The sequence below is a fragment of the Terrapene carolina genome, unplaced genomic scaffold (assembly GCF_002925995.2).
Source record: "Terrapene carolina triunguis isolate 2854851 unplaced genomic scaffold, T_m_triunguis-2.0 Scaffold30, whole genome shotgun sequence".
Lineage (NCBI taxonomy): Eukaryota > Metazoa > Chordata > Testudines > Emydidae > Terrapene > Terrapene triunguis.
The window spans coordinates 8,692,014-8,714,432 of NW_020664381.1; the positions used below are offsets into that span (position 1 = coordinate 8,692,014).

Sequence of the window (22,419 nt, forward strand, 5' to 3'; positions counted from 1 at the left end):
TTCCTATTTTGACTTAAAGACAAATGATGGTAATAAACCATAAAAATTACCATATTTACCATCGTTCTGCTTTAGAGAAGGATTTAGATTAGAAATCATCGGATCAACTGCTGTAAGTATGATTTTGGGAACTAAAAAGAAAAAAGAAAAATTGTATACCGTCAATTTTAAGAATGTTACACTATCTGAGTTGTTATCTTAATCACACTGCAAATAAGGAAAATTCACTATAAACTATGGCCCAGAATAATAATCAAACCCATTATTAGTACATTTTAAATGTGCACAATCAACACCTTTATGATCATTGTAACACAAAAGACCAGGGCTGTAATTTTCTGCTGGCCTTGTCTACTAAAGAACATTCATACAGAGGCTCCAGTCCTGCAACTGGATTCACACAGGCAGACCCTTGTGCCTGCGTGCAGCTCAAGTGCAGTCAATGTGGCTGCATGAGGGTGCTAGGCTCTGCTCTTCTGGGTTGGACTGAAGGACTAGGGCCAGAGTTTGTGCTCCCAGAGCCACAGGTACCGAAAGAGCTAAATTTCTCTTGTTAATAACAAAAGATGAATCAAATGGAGAGCAGAAGTTTTCTTTCTTTCAGGGGCAAGTTCTTGCTTTTTCTGCTGCTCTTCTTATGTTCCTACTTGTAGTCAAAAGTAATAGATGGTAAAAGAAACAAGTCCTTGTTAAATCCCTTAGCTCCAGGTGAGAGCAAGGGTCTGGACTCCTGCCAGAGATCTGTCTCACAGGGCATAGTTTCCCTAAGACATAACTATCTAATAGCTAGATCCAGCTTTCTGGACCAAAAGGAAATGCCAATGAACAGGAAATAATGAGGCATATTTTTGATAGACCTTAAATTGTGCCAATCACTGCGTTTGATGAGGAAAATAGACCAAGTCTGTAATGATCAGTAAAGAAATGTTTGAAGCTCTGTGTGATGTGCTCTGTAACTTTCCTGACTAGAAGTTTTTGTTCTACTTCAAGTGGTGGACCCTATGGGTATGCCATTGTGGGTGTGCATGCATTCCATGTGCCAGAGAACCCACAGTGGAATATAGGGACCACACAACTTGAAAAACTCCAGTTACAGCAAGGCTCCTATTACCCCCCACTCCCTGTCCCAATTTTTCACACGTGCTGTCTGGTTACCCTCATTTCAGTTTAACTACAGCCCTCTGGGGTGTGAACTTTTCACCTGAGTGACACAGCTAGGTTGATCGAAATTTTAAGTGTAGACTAAGCATTGGTCTGAGTGGCCAGAGAACTGTTTCCTTTTAATTAACTTCTTTTTCTTCTGGTGCATTTTAGTGGATTTAATTTGGAAGCTTTCACACTCTTCTTACAGGGATTAAAATGATCTAAAAGGAAGGCACATTGTGTACATGTTAAGAGCTCACAAATCCTGTGTCAGATGAATGGGTCCTTCAGTTATCCTGATCTTGGCACCTATTCTCTGTACTATACAAAGACAGACTGATGGAGTTTCACACGCATTTGGAAAATGGAAGACATTTCAGGTATGAAACAAATGTTTGCCAATAAACTGTGTAAAAGAAGATTGACAGGAACAGAGGGAGGTCCAGTGCAAGGGGCTGAAGTACAGTTTTACTCTGAAAAATAACTAAAAATGGCACTTCTTACTGCCCAGCCATTCTCCATAGGTGTGCGATCAAAGTCATATCTGTTTCCTTTCCTGGTAAAGTTTTTAAAGTAAGTTTTAGTACTTTTGACTCCTTTAAATACTGCAAAGCCAACATGGATATGGAAGAGTAATTTGGCCTCTATTTTGGCTTGTGCATCATCAGATTTGTTAACTGAGTTCCAGAGGCAGAATTTTTATTATTGATGTGTGAGCCAGAAAATGAACAGCTTGATTTTCAGATTCCAGGCTGAATTTGGAGGGCTGGCACGTGTAAAAAAAAAAAAAAAAAAAAATCTGTGTTCATTTGTGAGGCTGTGAGTCTGTCATGGAGATCACGGAAGTCACGAATTCCGTGACTTTCCAGGACCTCTGTGACTTCTGGCCATTGCTGGGGCAGTCTTGGGCCGCTGTGCCCCCTCCCCCAGCAGCAGCAGTGGGGGGCCCGGGCTACTGCCACCTGCCCACCCCAACACCGGTGGGGGCCCTGGCCACGTGCCACTGTGCCTCCCCCCAAGCACCCACAGAGGTCCCGGGCCACATGCTGCCTCCCGCCAGCACCCGCGGTGCCCAGCTCCCCCGGGCCACCCCCAGAGCACCTGCGGCACACCCAGGCCGCCCCCCTGTCATCACCCAAGATTTAGTCAGGGGTCTATAGTACAAGTCATGGACAGATCACAGGGCATGAATTTTTGTTTACTGCCCATGACCTGTCCGTGACTTTTACCAAAAATACCCGTGACTGAAACGTAGCCTTATTCATTTGTAATAGCTGGTCTGGAAATAATGAAAGACGCTAAACAAGGAACACCATGATTCTGTTTTTATAAATTCAGTTTTCAAAGATATTCTTGGGATAACACTTATGATCAAAGGGGCCAAAGGCCTTGTGGTGTCTATTACCACAAAGGATGCATCTGTAGGGAGTATTTTTATATGTTTCTTTTAGAGAGACTCTCAGGTGGCGAGAAAGAAGGAAATATGGAACATATTCTAAAGGAAAGACCCAGCACTGCTGAAACAGAAAAAAATCACATATTGTATTACATTTTTATTTCAGAGACCAGCCATTAAGATTTTATGACAACATAAATCATTTATCTTGAAATTTTCAGAAAAGGGGGTCTACATTTTCTGTAAAACTTGGGTTTTACAGAAAATGGGTTTTGGGATTCTTTGGAAAGAACTGAGGTGTAAAACTAATACAATGTATACTACTATTTGATCGTGCTGAGATGCCTTATCTAATGAAAATCACAAGTGAAGGATCTCTCCATCAGCAATCTTTGGTTTCTCCTAGTTTGGGAACCTTTCTCTTTCTAAAATAAGCAAAGTAATTCACAGCCCGAGTCTCACCTCTCTCTCTTTCTGTTGACTCTGAGTAGGGGAAGAAAGATGGATAATATTTTGTCCCATTCCTTTTTGTCAGCATAAGCAGTGTGGCCCTCATTCAGCAAAGTACATAAGGAGACCCTGATTCAGCAAAGTGCATAAGCACTTGCTTAAGTCTGTCCTTATTCAGCACTGCGTTATGGGCATGCTTAACTTTAAGCATGTGCATAAGTGCTTTGCTGTATTGGAATTTAAGTAGGAAAATTGTGAAGGATTTGGGGATCAAAGGTGCTATAAAATGCAAATTAATTATTACTACAACAAAAGTGCATGAAGGAAAAGCCAATTTCCTCATCTTTCTCTGTTAGTGCAAGCACACCAGTGTCAATAAAGCCTGTGCTACATCAAAAGTTCTATTCATCGTTGCAGTAATACCAGTAAACCCGGCACTTGAGTTCCAAAAATAAAGAAGACCATCAAGCTCCCATTGCTTAGCCAAGCATCCAGCAAAGCACTTCTAGAGTTTCTTCTTGACGGTTTCATAAATGTCTCCATCTCACTCGTCTTAAGAATCAGGTCTCAGTCTTGGCTCCACTGGACTTTGCTAAGAGGCCAGGCGCTATAGTGAGGCTCTCTCAGATCTCCTGTCGCCACAAAACAGTTTCCAACATGAAACCTCAGCTCTTCTCTAACCAACCTGCTAACTGCTTCAAACCTTCATGAAGCCTCTGCAGAAAACTTCTCTCCTTCACCTTGCCCTTGTGGCAATCACCTCAGTTTCCCACATAACTGAACAACAGTCATTTCTACTGAAAAGCCTCATAGCCAACTTTCTTTTCTGACAATGGGGCCCTCGTACTACCTCCTCCTTTTGTTCCTATGTCAACTCACCTCTATATTAGTGTATGTCTACACAGCAGCTGCAAGGGTGCTTCCCAGTGTGGGTAGACAGACCCAGTGTGGCCATGGCGACATGGCCGGCAGCTCAGGCTAGCCACCTGAGCACAAGCCTGCCCAATCCCTTGGGTACCTAGCTTCCGTTGGCCTAGCTCCATTGCTCGGGAAGAGGGTGTTCCTACAGCAATGGAAATACCACTGTCACTGTAATCAGCGTCTACACTCTCGAGTTATGCCAACATAGCTATGCCACTATAGTCCCTGTAGTGTAGACATGGCCGTGGCTCAAATTAGCACACTTGAGTTACTCCACCTCAGCTAGCGTAGCTTGAGTGAGAGTGACCACAGGGCAAAAACAAACAAACACTTGAGCTACACAGAGTGATTGGATTAGCAGAATGATTGGACAAGCAGCTGGAACTCAGGCTGTGGCATTCCCCACAGCATTATTGCTCTAGCGCCATTAGCACAAGTTTCAGACACCCCAAGCCCTGACAGGCACGCTAGCGATTTTTGTGTGTGGACAGGAGTTAAGATAGGTGCAAAACTTGAATTATAGCTTGCACTAACGATGCAGTTAAGACAAACCCTGTATATGCACGTAGGCAATTTCTTGTGCTAAAATCCTTTTTCTCTGATACTTTGGTACAACTGCTAAATAAAAATACTTTTTTAAAGAAGACTGTTGATCGCTACCACTGGTCACAGGTTCCCAACGGGAGGAAACCCTGGTGCTCAGAGCCCAGTCATACCTGTCGGATGACAAGAAGTTGGTACAAGCTGAGTAGCGTATGGGTCCCAGCCGAAGAGTGGCAGAATCACAAGATTCCACCCTGAGACAGGGAAAGACTTAAAGGACCAAACTCTGAGGTGGGTGCTCTCAGAGAGATCTGAAAGAGGACAGAGGTGCAGCTAGCCCTGTAACCGGGACAGATATTGTCTATGTTAAAATCCAAATCTCGAGTGAGGGGAAACCACCAGCTCATAGAGGAGGAGGAGGTGAGAAGAAATTCTGAGGCAAGATCAGGAACATCTCTCAAAGTACATCCTTAGTGGACTTACAGTTGAGAAAGCCGTCTATTTCTGAACGTAGGCATTCCTTATCACTGTGATGTGCTATTAGTTCAGTTCAGTTTGGCTGCAAGAGGCAAATTGCTTTAGCAAAGTAAAACTTGATTTACTGCCATAATCAGAAATTTCTATGGAGAGGTTTGCTTTAAAAACATATTACTGTACCTATCCACTGGGAGTCTTTTATCAACAGGAGCTCCCACCCCGTGTGTGGAATTTCAAGAATTCCAAAACTCTTCTTTTCTCATGGCTACTAGATGATCTATAAAATAATAAGAGCTGCAAATCACTTGCTAATGCTTCAGATTGCACAATTTAGTATTGTTTGGCAGAAAAAAACTGCAAAATGTGCCAGCAACACAGAAGAATGTTATCTACTACCTGGTTTATGTGTCTTTGCAAAACCACTACAACGATTAATAGTATGAGTTATCTTAGCACATACACACCCCTCAGCCCACAAATAAAGAACAAGGTGTCATAATTATTAATAGAGTAATTAAAGGGAATTCCAATAACTCACTTTTATAAAAGGACCAACAATACAGCATTTACTGTCTAAGCATATTATGTATTAGCTCCATGGCAAGCCTCCAGCTCCTTCTTCATAAAAATAAATATCAATCTTAGTAATTCCTCTCACCTGAAGGCTAACATACCGTCTTTTAAGAGGGCAGATTCTTAAAAGCTCTAAAACATACCTTGAGAAATCCCCTATTGTGCCTACAAGGAACCTGCCTTCTAGATAATCCATAGATGATCATTGTTTTCTCTGATCTTCAGATATATGACACTGTACAACTAAGATAAGAATCAATCCCAAAATGGCTACTTATTGCCAACCATGCAAGTAAACTCCGAGTACCACTTATTTGGGCCGCTCCCATGGAAAGACCTGCCAGAGGTAGACTCAGAAAACTCCACAGTGTTTCCCCATAGAGTTAATTCAGCATATTCCTCACAGGGAGGGGAGGAGATTGCAGCTGCACAGAGAGGAAGGGGCAGGGTGCACAGCTGTCAAACCTATGAAGCCCAAGGATCTCTGGTGATATTGCCAAGAGTTAACACCTCCTTTCGACTGGCAGCACAGATTGCTGCTGTTGGCTTCACCATTTATACCAGTGTCTTACCTCAGTGCTCAGGCCAGGGGGTAAGAAAGAGCAGGCCTAGGAGGAGTTAATGATACTATTTCAGTTTCTGTAGTGTAGCAGTCGGGGCCTGATCCAAAGCCTTCTGAAGAAGTCATTGGAAAGACTTGGATCAGACTATATGTAGGCTGCCTACAGGAGCTTGCTACTTCCCTTCTGTCTAGATGCCACCTTTACCCAGCTGCCAAAAATGCAGAGCCCCAGTTATTTGGTGCTCAGGTGCCATGACACGTGCAGGCTTCTAGGGGGCACAGAGCATGCTCCCTCTCTGGTCTGGGGGCTTTTCTGCCCAGCACCCCGACCAACTGTTGGGAGCTTCTGGTGTTTTGTGAGCAGAACCATTAGAACAAACCCACTACTGGGCAAGAGCAGTTATTGATCAGGGCATACAGGAGAATGAAAACACAGACACAGGGATGGAATTTAAAGTGGAAGGATGTTACGTTATTAATTTTTAACTTTAATGGAGGGGGCTAACTTCCCCTGCCCCCAATACCAAAAATGTATTTGGGTTCAATATGTTGTTAACTGACCTCTATGCCAAATATCTAATGTTCAGGGTTGGACCTCTTTAGCCTCTCCCCTAGGATTCATGCACCCCTCCCCATCCTCTGGCTCTCTTCCCTGTGAGGGAAAATGAGGGTACACATGCGGGCACCTGTCTGTGAAGACTTATGGTCTCCCCATTTTTCACCAGCCTAATAATTTCCCCCAGTTATCTCATGGGTCTCTTACTCTTATTCACCTTTGGGAGCTGGCCCCTTGGAGCCTCTCATCCACACTGGACACTGGCCGCAAGCTGTGTCAAAATTACAAACTCATTTATAAACTTACAACTTTTAAATCCTGTCTTTTCTCCCTATTTACCTAAAACTAGGCCTCCAGGATGCTGCTAAGAAGGTGGAAAAACTCACCAGGAAACTTGTCAATCTTGCCCTGAGGGAAAAATTCCTTCCGAATCCCAAAACCCGGCAAACAGTTCAACAATTCAAACTATATCTCCACACCAGAACAGGGAGCAGCAACCACAGCAGAATTGCTACTGCATACTGTGAGGGTGAAGGGGAGAGGTAAGAAAGACAATGCCCGTGAGCAGCCCCCGGCCTGTGTCCCCGCCCCCTGGGGCAAGTGGAAGGTCCACGGCTCCCCATAGTGGCCCAGCCCCCCTGGGTGGCTCTTACCACAGCTCGGCTCTGGCTTCTGGCCTGGCCAAGAGGTGGAAGCTCGGGGGGGAGGGGGAGAGGAGGAGCAGGGGGTGGGGTCCAATGGCAGGTGGGAGGTGTGGGGGGCCCAAAAGTTCTTTGTGCCCAGGGCCCCACTAAATCTTAATCCGCCTCTGGCTGCAGGGGTGCAGCTGCACTGGTGCTCTGCTGTAGTGCTTTAGTGGAGATGCTACTGCTCTGACAGGAGAGCTCAGTTGATCCATCTCTGAGAGCGGCAGTAGCTATGTTGGCAGAAGAAGCTCTCTGGTCAACATAGCGCTGTCTACACTGGGGGTTAGGTTGGTATAACTATGTTGCTCAGGGGGTGTATTTTTCACATGCTTGAGCAACGTAGTTATACCCATATAAGTCTGTAGTGTAGACCTGGCTTGAGACTTTACCCAGAGTAAGGAAATTCTCTGTAGGGGAGGAACTTAGGTGTGCCCATGTGGATCATATTTCAGGATCAAGGCCTTTATACAGAGCTTTGATTATGTTGAAGTGCTTTATAAAGGCTAACACAATGCAATAGTGGATTTTCTTTACTTAGCTCTGCTGTAGATGAATTATGTGGAGCACAATTTAATATCTAGGGCATTTGTCAAGCACATATTTTAATTATTGCAATTTATGTTATGTAGATCTCTAGCTATGTGATTGTACCTACATCTCAGGTATTTTGTCATGTAAATATAATAGGTTACAGATGCTAACAGGAAGGCCAGGTTTAAGAATCCAGCTCTGGGCATGTGTGTTCATAGATGTATACACAACTTTGCATTATTATGCTCTGCAAGTAGAATGAGATCTTCAAAATTATCACATATTTGCTCTTACCACATGTATAGCTGACATTAAGATATTTTTTCACTCCAGGCAGGCACGGACTTCCAAAATGGTTGTTGTTGACAATAATTTTACACCTCTGTTTCCCATAACACCTCTTTGATAATACTTCTAAAGCTGTATAGGACAAACAGTCTGAAAGAAAAAAATCTGCAATGTTGAGTATATACATATACTTATGTTATCAAAGACAATATCTACTACATGTGTACTTATGAACTTGAACTTGTCATCCATATTCAGTCAAAACTCCCATTGATTTCCCTGAGTAGGACTGCAGAATTAGGTCTTAGGTTTGTTCATTGAATATAAAACTACCTTGCTAACTTCTACATTTGCCTTGCATTTGTTAGGAGATGGGATTTGTATATTTCTGTTGCAGGTCAAAAATGTGCTCCCAGTTTCAATAACATGCCATGCGCAGTAATTTTATAAAAATAAACTCATCCACCTGGACTCTACATTGAAGGTGAAATGAACTGAATAGGAAAGTTTATGTACTGTACCTACCTGCTTTAATCTACTTCAGAAAAGGCAGAATATCTTTAAATGCTATTAATTTCTCATATGCACTAAACACAAATCCAACAGGAAAAATGCATTTTTGTCTTGTTTTTTAAATATGAAACCTTCTGAAATTGCAAGTGAGGAGAAGGTCATTGTTTTCTTGAGCTCTCTGCTCCCAACCAATATTATTTCATTTCCTTTGTGGCTTTCCATGAACGATGGATGCTTTCTTTTTGGAGTCACCAGCTGGGGACTTTTAAGAGGTAAGAAATATATTTCATTCCTTTTGACCACAAATATCAGACAGAGAAGGCAGCTCATTATCTTCTTCCTCTTCATTTCCATCTGGGTTGGCTAGTGCTACTTTAGAAGAAACATGCTAATGATGGCAATGAGTTTAAATAGGATTCACAATAGATTTAACACAAGGCAAAAATCAGTCACCTTTGAAAAGAAAACAGAGATTTCATTGAGGTTTTTGACAAAAATAAAAATTCAAAATTTGAAGTCCAGAGATAGAACAAATCTGTAATTTATAGATTTAATACTTTTAAATGCAGACTAGACTTAAGCAACTATGAGTAACTTGTAAACCTGAGTAGCCAGTCTGAGGATACTGCATTATTTTTGGCAAATGGCTTAGTGACTGGTAATCTTGAGATACATATTCCCTGGAAAGCAATTCTTAGCTATAAGAAAAAGCCGGTGACTCTTAACTCCAGCACTGTACTTTTGATGCGAGTCAGAAAACTATAAGAAACAAAATACTTTAGTTTTCAAAATCTTCTGACCACATTACATATGATATCTGTCATAATGGAATTTTATAAATTCAAAGCTCACAAAGAGAAGGAAGAGTTTTGATTCAATGACTCAGCTGTTTTAGTCTCCCTTTGGTGAACTTGAACTTTGGAAGACTTAGCCCTGGTCTACACTACGAGTTTAGGTCGAATTTAGCAGCTTTAGATCGATTTAACCCTGCACCCATCCACACGACGAAGCCATTTTTGTTGACTTAAAGGGCTCTTAAAATCGATTTCTGTACTTCTCTCCGACGAGGGGATTAGCGCTGAAATCGACATCGCCGGGCAAATTTGGGGTAGTATGGACGCAATTCAATGGTATTGGCCTCCGGGAGCTATCCCAGAGTACTCCATTGTGACCACTCTGGACAGCACTTTCAACTCAGATGCACTAGCCAGGTACACAGCAAAAGCCCCAGGAACTTTTAAATTTCATTTCCTGTCTGGCCAGCATGGTGAGCTCATCAGCACAGGTGACCGTGCAGTCCCAGAATCGCAAAAGAGCTCCAGCATGGACCAAACGGGAGGTACTGGATCTGATCGCTGTTTGGGGAGACGAATCCGTGCTATCAGAACTCCGTTCCAATAGACGAAATGCCAAAATATTTGAAAAAATCTCCAAGGGCATGATGGACAGAGGCTACAACAGGGACCTGCAGCAGTGCCGCAAGAAAAGGAGCTCAGGCAAGCCTACCAAAAAACCAAAGAGGCAAACGGCCACTCCGGGTCCGAGCCCCAGACATGCCGCTTCTATGATGAGCTGCATGCAGTTCTATGGGGAGGCCCTACCACTACCCCACCCCAGTCCGGGGACACCTGCAAGGGGGGAGTCTCATGCAACAGGGATGAGGATTTTGGGGACGAGGAAGATGAGGTGGAGGAGGATGAGGATAGCGCACAGCACTCAAGCGGAGAAACCGTTCTCCCCGACAGCCAGGAACTGTTTATCACCCTGGAGCCAATACCCTCCCAATCCTCCCAATGCAGGCTCCCAGACCATGAAACCGGAGAAGACACCTCTGGTGAGTGTACCTTTGTAAATATAATGCATGGTTTAAAAGCAAGCGTGTTTAATTATTAATTTGCCCTCAAGACTTGGGATGCATTCGCGGCCAGTACAGCCCCTCCTTTTAAATGGCCAATCTAAAGGGGTGCTTGGTATGGGAAAGGAGGGTGCTGCTGTTTGAAACCATTCCCACATGTTATGAAGGTTGAAGAAGCCGAAAGACTGTGGCTTACCATGGCTGCCTGCAAGCCGAATTCTGTTGCCCGGCCCTGCGTGTGTGATCTCTCATACCAAACCAGCAGGTCTTCAATATAAGAGGCAAAATGCGACCTTGTACCAAAAGCACATGTGCTATGTAATGTTACCAGCTTGGTTCACTGTGAAAGAGTCTACCCATTGTTCTCTAAAATGTGTCTTTTTAAGTACTACTCTCCCTTTTATTCCTCCCGCAGCTGCAAATGTTTCAACGCTCCCCCATCTTCTCCGTCCCAGAGGCTAGCGCGGATAAGAAGGCCAAAAAAATGCACTCACCATGAAATGTTCTCTTAGCTCATGCAGTCCTCCCTCACTGAAAGAGCCCAGCAAAATACGTGGAGGCAAACAATGTCAGAGTCCAGGAAAGCAGAAAATGAACGTGAGGACAGGAGGGATGAACGAGATGAGAGGTGGCGGGAGCAAGAAGAGAGGTGGCGGGAGGAAGATGAGAGATGGCGGCAGTGCGATGAGAGAAGGCAGGATGCAATGCTGAGGCTACTGGGGGATCAAACTGATATGCTCCGGTGTCTGGTAGAGCTGCAAGAAAGGCAGCAGGAGCACAGACCGCCCCTGCTGCCCCTGTGTAACCACCTGCCCTCCTCCCCAAGTTCCATAGCCTCCTCTCCCAGACACCCAAGAACGCGGTGGGGGGGAGGCTATGGGCACCCAGCCACTCCACCCCAGAGGATTGCCCAAGCAACAGAAGGCTGGCATTCAATAAGTTTTGAAGTGCAGTGTGGCCTTGTCCTTCCCTCCTCCCCTCATCCACCACCCCACCCGGTGCTTCCCTCCTCCCCCACCCCTCCTGGGCTACCTTGGCAGTTATCCCCCTATTTGTGTGATGAATTAATAAAGAATGCATGATTTTGAAACAATAATGACTTTATTGCCTCTGCAAGCGGTGATCGAAGGGGGGAGGGCGGTTGGCTTACAGGGAAGTAGAGTGATCCAAGGGGGCAGGTTTTCATCAAGGAGAAACAAACAGAACTGTTACACCATAGCCTAGCCAGTCATGAAACTGGTTTTCAAGCTTCTCTGATGCGCAGCGCACCCTGCTGTGCTCTTCTAATAGCCCTGGTGTCTGGCTGCACGTAATCAGGGGCCAGGTGATTTGCCTCAACCTCCCACCCCACCATAAACATCTCCCCCTTACTCTCACAGATATTGTGGAGCACACAGCAAGTGGCAATAACAATTGGAATATTGGTTTCACTGAGGTCTAACCGAGTCAGTAAACTGCACCAGCGCGCTTTTAAACGTCCAAATGCACATTCTACCACCATTCTGCACTTGCTCAGCCTATAGTTGAACAGCTCCTTACTACTGTCCAGGGTACCTGTGTATGGCTTCATGAGTCATGGCATTAAGGGGTAGGCTGGGTCCCCAAGGATAACTATAGGCATTTCAGTGTCCCCAACAGTTATTTTCTGGTCTGGGAAGTAAGTCCCTTCCTGCAGCTGTTCAAACAGACAAGAGTTCCTGAAGATGCGAGTGTCATGTACCTTTCCTGGCCATCCCATGTCAATGTCGGTGAAACGTCCCTTGTGATCCACCAGTGCTTGCAGCACCATTGAAAAGTACCCCTTGCGGTTTATGTACTGGTTGCCAAGGTGGTCCGGTCCCAAGCTAGGGATATGCGTTCCGTCTATCGCCTCACCACAGTTAGGGAATTCCATTGCAGCAAAGCCATCCACTATGAGCTGCACATTTCCCAGAGTCACTACCCTTGATAGCAGCAGCTCAGTGATTGCGTTGGCTACTTGGATCACAGCAGCCCCCACAGTAGATTTACCCACTCTAAATTGATTATCGACTGACCGGTAGCTGTCTGGTGTTGCAAGCTTCCAGGGGGCTATCGCCACTCGCTTCTCAACTGTGAGGGCTGCTCTCATCTTGGTATACTTGCACTTCAGGGCAGGGGAAAGCAAGTCACAAAGTTCCATGAAAGTGCCCTTACGCATGCGAAAGTTTCGCAGCCACTGGGAATCATCCCAGACCTGCAACACTATGCGGTCTCACCAGTCTGTGCTTGTTTCCCGGGCCCAGAATTGGCGTTCCACGGCATGAACCTGCCCCATTACCGCCAGGATGTCCAAATTGCCAGGGCCCGTGCTTTGAGAGAAGTCTGTGTCCATGTCCTCATCACTATCGTGATCGTGCTGTCATCACCTCCTCGCCTGCTTTTGCAGGTTCTGGTTCTGCACATACTGCAGGATAATGCGCGAGGTGTTTACAATGCTCACAACAGCAGCGGTGAGCTGAGCGGGCTCCATGCTTGCCGTGGTATGGTGTCAGCAGGCGAGCAGAGATGCAGCGGAAGCGGTGGATGACGACGGATGCCACGAGAATAGATATTTATACCGAATGACGAGAGGACCTGCAAGGTGGATTCATGGCACCAGGAGAGCAGAAGAGCAGAGTTGCAGCGGAAGCGGTGGATGACGACGGGATGCCACGAGAATAGATATTTATAAAGAACGACGAGAGGACCTGCGAGGTCGATTCATGGCACCAGGAGAGCAGGAGAGCAGAGTTGCAGCGGAAGTGGTGGTTGGATGACGACAGTTAGCAGTCCTACAGTAGGACTCCTACTGCACCATCTGCTGAAAGCAGTATGGCGTCTGCACGGAAAAAAGGCGCGAAACGATTGTCTGCCTTTGCTTTCATGGAGGGAGGGCGACTGACGACATGTACCCAAAACCACCTGCGACAATGTTTTTGCCCCATCAGGCATTGGGAGCTCAACCCATAATTCCAATGGGCAGCGGAGACTGCGGGAACTGTGGGATAGCTACTCACAGCGCAATGCTCCGAAAGTCGACGCTAGCCACGGTACTGTGGACGCACACCACCGACTTAATGCACTTAGTGGGGACACACACAATCGACTGTATAAAATCGCTTCCTAAAAATTGACTTCTATAAATTGGACCTAATTTTGTAGTGTAGACATACCCTTTGAGTAGATTAGGTGGACATTTTTAGGACTCTTTAGGCAGCAAAATAGTTTATCTTGGCAAGTAAGAAAGAATCTAAAGAACGTTCTGTAGAGGAGCTATCAGATGATCCATATGGGAACTGTTCATGATAATAATATTGTCCTTGAAAGTTTAATTATATTTTCTACTACCTTTCTTGCTCTGCTGTTAATCTTATTTATATGAATGGTGTCTTATATGAGGCTCAAGCTGTTGGCCTGCTTGTTTCATTCAAGTACAATGATATAATGAGGACATGTTTTATTTCAGTTTTTTTAGGTGTTGGTTCATGTTGCTGTTGAAGTTAATAGCTCCTTTTAGTTCATATTCATGTTGACTTTGGGTTAGGCTCCTCTACCTGAGCCATTCTTGGCACATCACATAGATTGATAGGCTCTTGGCATCTAAATGTTTTGGAGGAAATTCCAGAATCTGCCTGGTTTCATGTTGGGTGGATCCATTCCAACCTTTCATGCTAATTATTTGTCCTTTTTTCTTTTACAGGAAGGTGTAGTTTTTCTAGGCCTTACATGCACAGTGTTATGACTAAAGAAAACTATTTAATTGCTCCCTATAGGCTATCCAATGTTTAACAGCTAAACAATTCAGTTCAAAATGTTCTACAACTTCATGTATACTTTTTGTGTGGGCTTGTTATCTTTCCAATAACTCCCCACAGTTAGGATGCTGGCAAACATGTGGTTCAGTTGGCAGGAAGTCTGTATACTTAATATTAAAGAGTACATTTTCAAGAACAGGCTCAAAATGTGCCCCTGCAATTTTGCTCATGCAAACCTCCTCAAGCAGAAATTACACAAATAAAACAAAGAGATGCCTAAGCAGGTGAACTGCATATGCAGTTGCTGTTCTCACATTCAAATTCAGGTGTTTGAATACACAGAATAGCAGGTGAAAATTATGGGACTGGATTGAGGTATCTTTGAAAATTTGGCTCAAGCGAGTGAGTCCATCCTTTTCTTGATTGAAGCGCCAACTTGTAGTAGTTGGTGACTGGTTATTCTTCTTCCGCCATGTATCACACTGTATTTTGATTGTCTCACCTATTTCCTCTCTCTCTCCACTGTCCATTCTGAGCCTTTTTCTCTCTGTGTTCTTTTCCCCCCCGTATATTTCTAGTAGTTTTGTCTTCTATCCTTCATTTTTGTTTTTGTCCTTTACCTCGTTTTTTCATGCTAGCCCTTTCATTCCACTCTGTCCTCCTCTTGTCTCCAAGTTCCCCCACTTCAGTCTGCCATTTTTCCCCTCCCTCTCTGCTGCCACTGCTATATGTTCTCTCTCAGGCCTTATTTCACTGCTAATAAAGGTATACTTTTTACCTCAGGGTAGCTAACATGTAGGAGCTATCCTAAAATAAAAGAGACCAGGCACTTTAGCTTTACTGTGAGGTAAACTAGATGAAGTCAATTCTATATCCCCAATTCTATATCACTCAACTAGTTTACCTCATGGTAAAACTAAAGTACCTTGTCTTCACTGTGCATTTACTGCAGGATAGCTCATATCAGCGTTTCTCAAATGAGACCACTGTGGCTGACGTGGCTACCAGGACATTTTTTTGCTGCCACAACAGCCTCCAAAGCCTGGGCGGAGATTGGGGGCAAAGCAACAGCCTCTCCCTGCAGCACTCCGCTGTTGCTCCAGAATAGCTGTTACCAAGGGCAGCGAGATACGCTGCCTTGGTGTTTGTGCTGGCATCGCCAGCAGGGATTGGTGCCCTGCACTGCGCAGCCTCCCTGGGGGCTCCAGGCAACACGTCTGGATACACGTGGGGCTGGTGTGTGCAGCGCTGGAGGCAGCTATGGTGTTTGGTTGCTGGGACACTCCCTTGGCAGCTCACACACTCCCATTTGGCCAGGGCATTGGGAGCCTGGGATTCCACAGGCAGCCAGTGAGTTCCAGACCCACCTTCCCCGGGGCGGGCTCTTGCTGAAGGGCCAAGGGAGGCAGGGACAGAGAGAAGGGGTTTGTCAGAACAGCCACCAGCAAGAATTGGTGGCCAAACTCTGAGGCCACCACAAAATTTGTTGTGGGAACCCCTGGCTCATATGCATTTGTGACCCTAGATACTCCTTGTTTTCATACCCTCCACACTACTGCAATAATATTTGTGCAAAATATGCCTTGTGAGGTGCAATATGAAAGCTAATAACATGCTGGTTATTAATCTAATTTTACAATGCATATGTTAACATTATATGTAACGTTAAGAATTCCGTCTGCATGATGTTACTAGAACATGTTTAAGACCAGACAGCCTAGCCTAGGTAAAAGGTGATAAACTGGTCTGTCCTAGACAAAGGAATGTGAGTTTACCTTAATTTACATATTAGCAATAAACAAAGCCATTGAGCTAAACCAGCAGGGTTTAACCCAGTGGTTCTCAAACTTTTGTACTGGTGACCCCTTTCACATAGCAAGTCTCTGAGTGCGACCCCCCTTAAAAATTAAAAACACTTTTAAATATATTTAACACCATTATAAATGCTGGAGGCAAAGCTGGGTTTGGGGTGGAGGCTGACAGCTTGCTACCCCCCATGTAATAACCTCATGACCCCCTGAAGGGTCCCAACCCCCAGTTTGAGAACCCCTGGTTTAACCTGATCCTGAACTCAAGAAACAGAGAATGAACACAGCTTGTGCACCCCAGAGAGACACAGGAGACTGAATCCCCAGTATGACAAAGGCATCTTTTGGGGGGATATAAGGAAGAGAGTGAGAGACTCCATCTTGATCCTTCACCTTAGGAGACAATGAAACTAACGATTTGATCTCTGTGATGGATCCTGGCCAGTAAAAGGCTGGAAAGGAGACTGGGGGTGAGAGAAACCATCGTGAATAAAGATTATCTTGCTAGATTAAGTTTTAGTCTTCTAGATGTGTGTTTTCACTTTTATTTGCTTGTAACCATTTCTACCTTTCCCCCTTGTACTTGGTGTTACTTAATACAAGCTCTTTTGTTAATAAACGTGTTTTGCTTTCATTCTCAATCAGTACTGGGTAAGTTCAGTAAAGTGTGTGCTTCCAGAAAGCTAACAGGCTGGACTGTTTTACTATCTCTGTAAAGGCAGCAAACCCAAGGCTTTCTCTGTGAGGATCCACTGAGAGGAACTGGTTCCTGCAGTAGGACAATTCTGGGGCAAATTTGGGGCTGGAAGGGTCCTAAGGTCGGCCTGCAAGGAGTAACCAAGTTGGAAAAAGCCCAGGTGAAGCTTGTGGGCTGCTGGCAGACTGATGGGGTCAAAGCGCTGGACCAAAGCTGCACAGCCACAAGGCACCCAGGGTTACAAGGCAAATGGTGACCGAACCCCTCACTGGCCTGTGTGAACCCCCAAATGTCACAGCGTTAGCTATCCTGAGGTAAAAAAACACACTTTTTTAAGGAATGAAAACAAGGCTTCTCTTTCCCTGAATCACTAGTGCTACAGGGCTCTTTGCAATATGTCTCTTGTCACAAACACTATGGGGATCACCCTCATCTAGCATTACTCAAGGGAGGGGAAGAATAAGCACAGCTTAAAGGAGGTTTGGAATATGAGAAGTATTCCTAGGGGAGATGAGATAGTGGGCAAAGTGCAGGTGAGTCAGTCAAAGATACATAATAAATGCAATTTATCATGTTACCACATCTGTGATGGGTAGGTGTGTGTATAAATAAATATGTTCACTTGTCATTCAAAGGGAACATTTAATAAAGTAAAATACAGTCTAAAATATTTCTGCCTCATCTGACCTGTATATTATATTATACTTGAAAAATTCATTTCTATGTCCATGTTATTTAACAAGAAAAATAAATCAACTTTCCTTCAATAATGGAAAGCAGAGAATAACGCACTCTTCAAATGAGAGAGATTAATTCAAGATTGTGCAACCTTATGATATTTCTGGCAACAATGGTTTAAACACAGTAAGTAGGCTGTATTCTGAAAACAGGATCTGTTTTCCAGCTAACGAGCATTACTTCAAAAAGAGTTTTTCTTTGAGGACCCAGTTCAGCAAGGAATTTAAACAAGTGCTTAACTTTAAGCATATGAGTGAATAGTCCTATGAACTCAATGGGACTAAAGTGTGTACATAAAGCTAAGCACATGTGTAAGAGCTTTCCTGAACAGAGTTGAATTTAAGCATGCACTAAGGTTTGAAGGTAAGCACATACTATTTTTTTTCCCTGGAATGCCTTAATGCTTAAATTAGATATGTGCTTGCATAGCTTGCTGAACCGGTACTTAAATGTTTGAAATGAATTGCTTGTGAAAGGTGGCTGATCGATGGAGCTGGAGGCGGAAGTCTTCCATCCACAGAACACAGACAATATAGAAAGTAGCAGTATAATCATCCCCACACTGCCAGTTCACCTCATCCTTCTCTGAAGGGACCCTCTCAAGAGAGAGAAGACAGTTAATTCTCCAGGCCCCACTGCTGAGATTGCCAACTAGGTGCCAATAGTGTTGGGCGGTGGGTTTTGTGAAGCGGACATTTAGTTGAGTGGAACTGAGGAATATGGGGCCTTAAAAAGGGGGTTTAATACAGCAGGAAAATATCAGCTCTGACCTCAGTTATTTAACGAATTAGAAAGTCTTGTTTCCGGAGGAAGGACTCTTTCAGCTTGTAATTAGCTCTAGTCAGAAATGTTTTGGCATGCAAATTACATCTAGCCGCTGTAGCCATAAATCGTTCAGGATTTAATTAGTAGCAATTCTTCTGATTTCTTAAAGCTTCTCACATTTCAGCCTGTACTCTCTTTTCCTTGCACACAAAACCTGCAATTCAATGGACTGGCCAGAGCTCGCTGTAGCAGCAATTTTAGCCAAGCCTGTGAAACAATGTTCTGTCACTCCTTACTAATTGCTGTCCAGTACTATCCCACTGCCATGCACAGAGCCGGCCTAGCAATTATAGGGAGGGTTAATGAGATTTTTTTTGGGATGCACCTCAAACATAGACCCATTTTACTTAGATTGTAAGCTTTTTGGAGGCAGGGACAGTCTTTTTTTTGGTCTGTGTTTGTACAGCCCCTAGCACAATAGGATCCTGGTTCATGACCTGGGGTGCTAAGTGCTACGATAATACAAATAATAATTAATACATGTGTGTATGGGGAGAGGAGGTTGTTGCCAACTTCCTACTGCAGAAATAGAGCCCAGCTGCTTGTTCCTTTCATCCCTGATCATTGGTTTTCATGACTTTATGTTTTCAAGGCTGTCTCCTCAATAAAAAGAGCTAGTCAGGACTTGCATTTTAAATAGTGTGAAATCTCTGCTTTCCGTTTATCAAACCAGGATGGCTCATGCTTTGCAGAGCCCAAAGGTCACTCTGGGGATAGGAATTGACTGGGGGAAACAATGCAATTCAGGAGCACATTAATGCTGGAAATTCCAAAAGAAGGACAATAACATGGCAATTTATGCAGGAGCATATTACATGGGGCCCAGCTTGTGCATCAGAAGACACTCAGTTATGTTGCTAACTGTAGCAAATACATAGAATACATTGTGTTCATGAAACATATTCCTGATACCTTTCAGTTTCAGATCCAAGTAGGTGAGTAAACAAAGCACTAAATCTCTTTGCAGAGAAACAGTTTATGTGCTTGTGCAGACAGCATCAGCCTCCAACAGGATTAGCTCACGTTTTGGTCCTATGTTTAACTGGACCCGAGTTCAGAATCCAGCCCTTACGGATTTAGCAACATTTTTATCTATCGGACACACAGAAATTTACCAGCACAAGTGTGCAGGACAGATGTGGAGTTCCTCATTCTTTGTGGGATGATAACAGAGTACTGATAAACTAGAATTTGTTTGCTGCAAACTTCTTAAATGCTTATCACTGCAATTTGCAGAATTCAGCTCCATATGTATATAGATTAGTTTAAAATAAAATAAGACGTCCCTTTAACCACAGTACCCAGAATACATTTTCAAATAGTTCAGAAATCTAAGCTTCCATTTAAAAAAACCCAAACCAACCTAAGTTGTTAACCTTTGTGGTTGTAAGGATATGGACATTACCTGATACAACTATGTCTGCCTGAGTCTGCAGACAACTTGAAACAATCGCTTTGAGGGATGCAATCTGCCCATTCAACTCAACAGGATGTCAACTCTGAAGCCTAATGAAATGTTTTAAATATTATAATTGTTAACTATTTTACTGCTAATTATTTCAGCAGAAACTTCTCCACAGTGGTTGGATGTAGCAGCAGGCATTTGGACAAGCTGCAGTGGGAGAGGCTATGACTGCTGGGGTGAGAAGGGAAAAATTCAATACATTCCCCTTCTCTGCAACTTCCAAAAGTAAAGTCAACTCCAGTAGCCAAAAGAGGAAGGGAAAAAGAAGATGTATCCCCTCCCCATATCAAAAGCCTCTCCTGCCTTTTGGTGGCAAATTCACATCTAATGTACTGCATGAGCCACACAAAACAGCATAGGCAATAGGAAGCTATTTTCATATTTCTGATCTCATACATCTCAGAGAGTGCTGCAATTCAAATGCAAAATCCAGCACTCTGAGACATGCTGCAGATTTGTGCCAGTCCCAAAGCCTAACCTTCATCAGGTGTCTACAGCAAAATCAGCATCAAGATTGAGTCCACCTGCTGGAGACAGCAAACAACGGTGCTGATGCAGCAAGCAAGTTCTTTTCCTATCTCTGTCTGCTGCTAGGAGGAGGCAAAAAACAAAGACACCTAGGCTAGTACAGGAGACCACTCCTTTAAATTTGTAGTCACTGGAAGAAGTAGTTGTAACCCCACAAAATCTCAAGCTGGTCTTCTCCTAGTGAAAGCCTTTATACATTAATGAAACACATTACTGCACAGCTAGCATCCATATAGTTGAGTTTGTAACCTGGGTTTACAGCAAGAGCAGTTAACCGGTGCTCTCACCTCAAAAAGTGCAAATCCTGACTTTATAATTAAATTCAAAGGGAGAACAGAGCAAAGAGGACGTGTCTGGAAAATAAACAGGTAGGAGTGTGGATTGGACTTCCTCCTCTCAGTAGTTCTGCTTGGATTGCAATGACAGTATTTTTTTAAGGGAAACATATTGAAATACATGTATAACCAACTGAAAACAAGAAACAATATCTTTTAGAATGAGGGATGTGCAAACTGAACCACATAAAAGGGAAACTGGCCCCCAATTTTTGCCCATCTCTCAAACTGTTTTTGAGGTTCAAAAAGTTTGGTTAATAACTCCTCATCTCTTTCCCTCTCCAACTCCCAGCACTGAGAAGGGTGGAAGGGGATTCCAAATGGCTGCTGCTCTCTTCCTGCCTTTAAATAACACTACCAATCTCCCGCCGGTACTGTGGATCTCTCTCTTCTCACAACTTTCTTAATTTCTTTCCCTTTTTACAGCTTTCCCATGAAACAATCTGATTGTGGGCATGCAGCAGTTCCTGGCAGTCTCTATACTATGCCCTGAGCATTAAGTATTTTTTCCAGTTTGTTCATGGTGAGAAGTGCTCCAAGAGTGCTCCATGTCTATGTGTATGCAAATAATTAGTTAATACATAAATTACTAGTAGATGATATTCAAAAATAGGTAGCATGGTCCCTGGGTTTTGTAGGAGCAATAAGACTTGTGTACTGTAAATTGCTTCCCTTTACATAGCTCTGTACGTCAGCTCTTGACAAGAAGTGCTTTTGAATTTACAGCAAAATGGTTGAAGGTTTCCTTTATTACATTGAATTAGGGTAATCAGATGTCCCGATTTTATAGGGACAGTTCTGATTTTTGGGTCTTTTTCTTATATAGGCTCCTATTTACCCCCCACTCCCGTCCTGATTTTTCACATTTGCTGTCTGGTCACCCTACAGTGAATGATCCCTGAATTGCTGGTATTTAAATGTCTAGCAATTTCCTAGATTCTGGTTGCATTAAACTGTTCATGATTTTTGGAAATTAAAAGTGTATAATTAATAATGGGTATAATTACAACAGTGTATGTGTATTCCTTGAGCTGCCTGCAGTGATTTGTACTTTTACTTCTTTAGGGGGTGTTCTCCTCTCAGTGCACAGAGGGCTACATGTGGAAATCCCTCACACCAAGAGGACAACATACCCCTTACTATGTAAGCCACAAGCTTTTTGATGATTATTAATGAATAAACGATTTAGGGCCAAGTTCTTCCCTTAGCAACATGCACACAACTCCCACTTACCTCAGTGGGAATTGAGCACACATATCCAAGGTCATAATTAGGTTGTTGGTGCTTCAGGAATTGTATGTGTATGATCAATAAGGGAGAATAGATGTAATCTGTGTAAAAGTACATTTTAGTATCTTACCTTGAACATTTCAGCTAGGGGCTATCTATTATGCACCAACCCTTCTTTCAAGTACTTTCATGTGTTAATAAGAGTAATTTATGAATTTAGGAGTGTTTGTTGACCTGAAGCTTCCTTGCACTCTCTATGGTAACCTATGTTTTGGCACAATGCTTTATTTTCCTTTGGCTAATAAATTTTCTCTATTACATCTTGTTCCCATTCACATGTTACTAGGAATTAAAAAAAAAGAAAAGAACAGAACATGTTAGAAAAGACAATTCTGTATACAGAAAGAAACTGCTACAAACTTCTGGATTGGCTGAGCCCAGTTAGAGTATCTTAAAAATATCTGGCACCATGAATTTTTAAGCAAAATTGTGCCTCACTAAATTGAGCTCAACAAGTTCTCATTTCTATTATGATGCTTTTGAT

At 43.5% G+C, this 22,419-nt stretch overlaps 1 protein-coding gene across 3 annotated transcripts in view; it reads right to left on the reverse strand.

Moving 5' to 3' along the window:
• The window catches only part of LOC113406380 (protein eva-1 homolog C-like), a 68,383-nt gene that overhangs the window by 6,809 nt on the left and 39,155 nt on the right, over positions 1 to 22,419 (reverse strand). For 2 of the 3 annotated variants that reach the window (XM_026650948.2, XM_026650954.1), the window contains 2 exons: positions 8,133 to 8,276; positions 60 to 131 (listed from right to left, as the gene is read on the reverse strand). In XM_026650948.2, coding sequence (XP_026506733.1) covers positions 60 to 131; positions 8,133 to 8,276 — 216 coding nt within the window. The remainder of the gene's footprint in view (positions 1 to 59; positions 132 to 8,132; positions 8,277 to 22,419) is intronic. The other variant, XM_026650958.1, reaches the window with a different exon arrangement.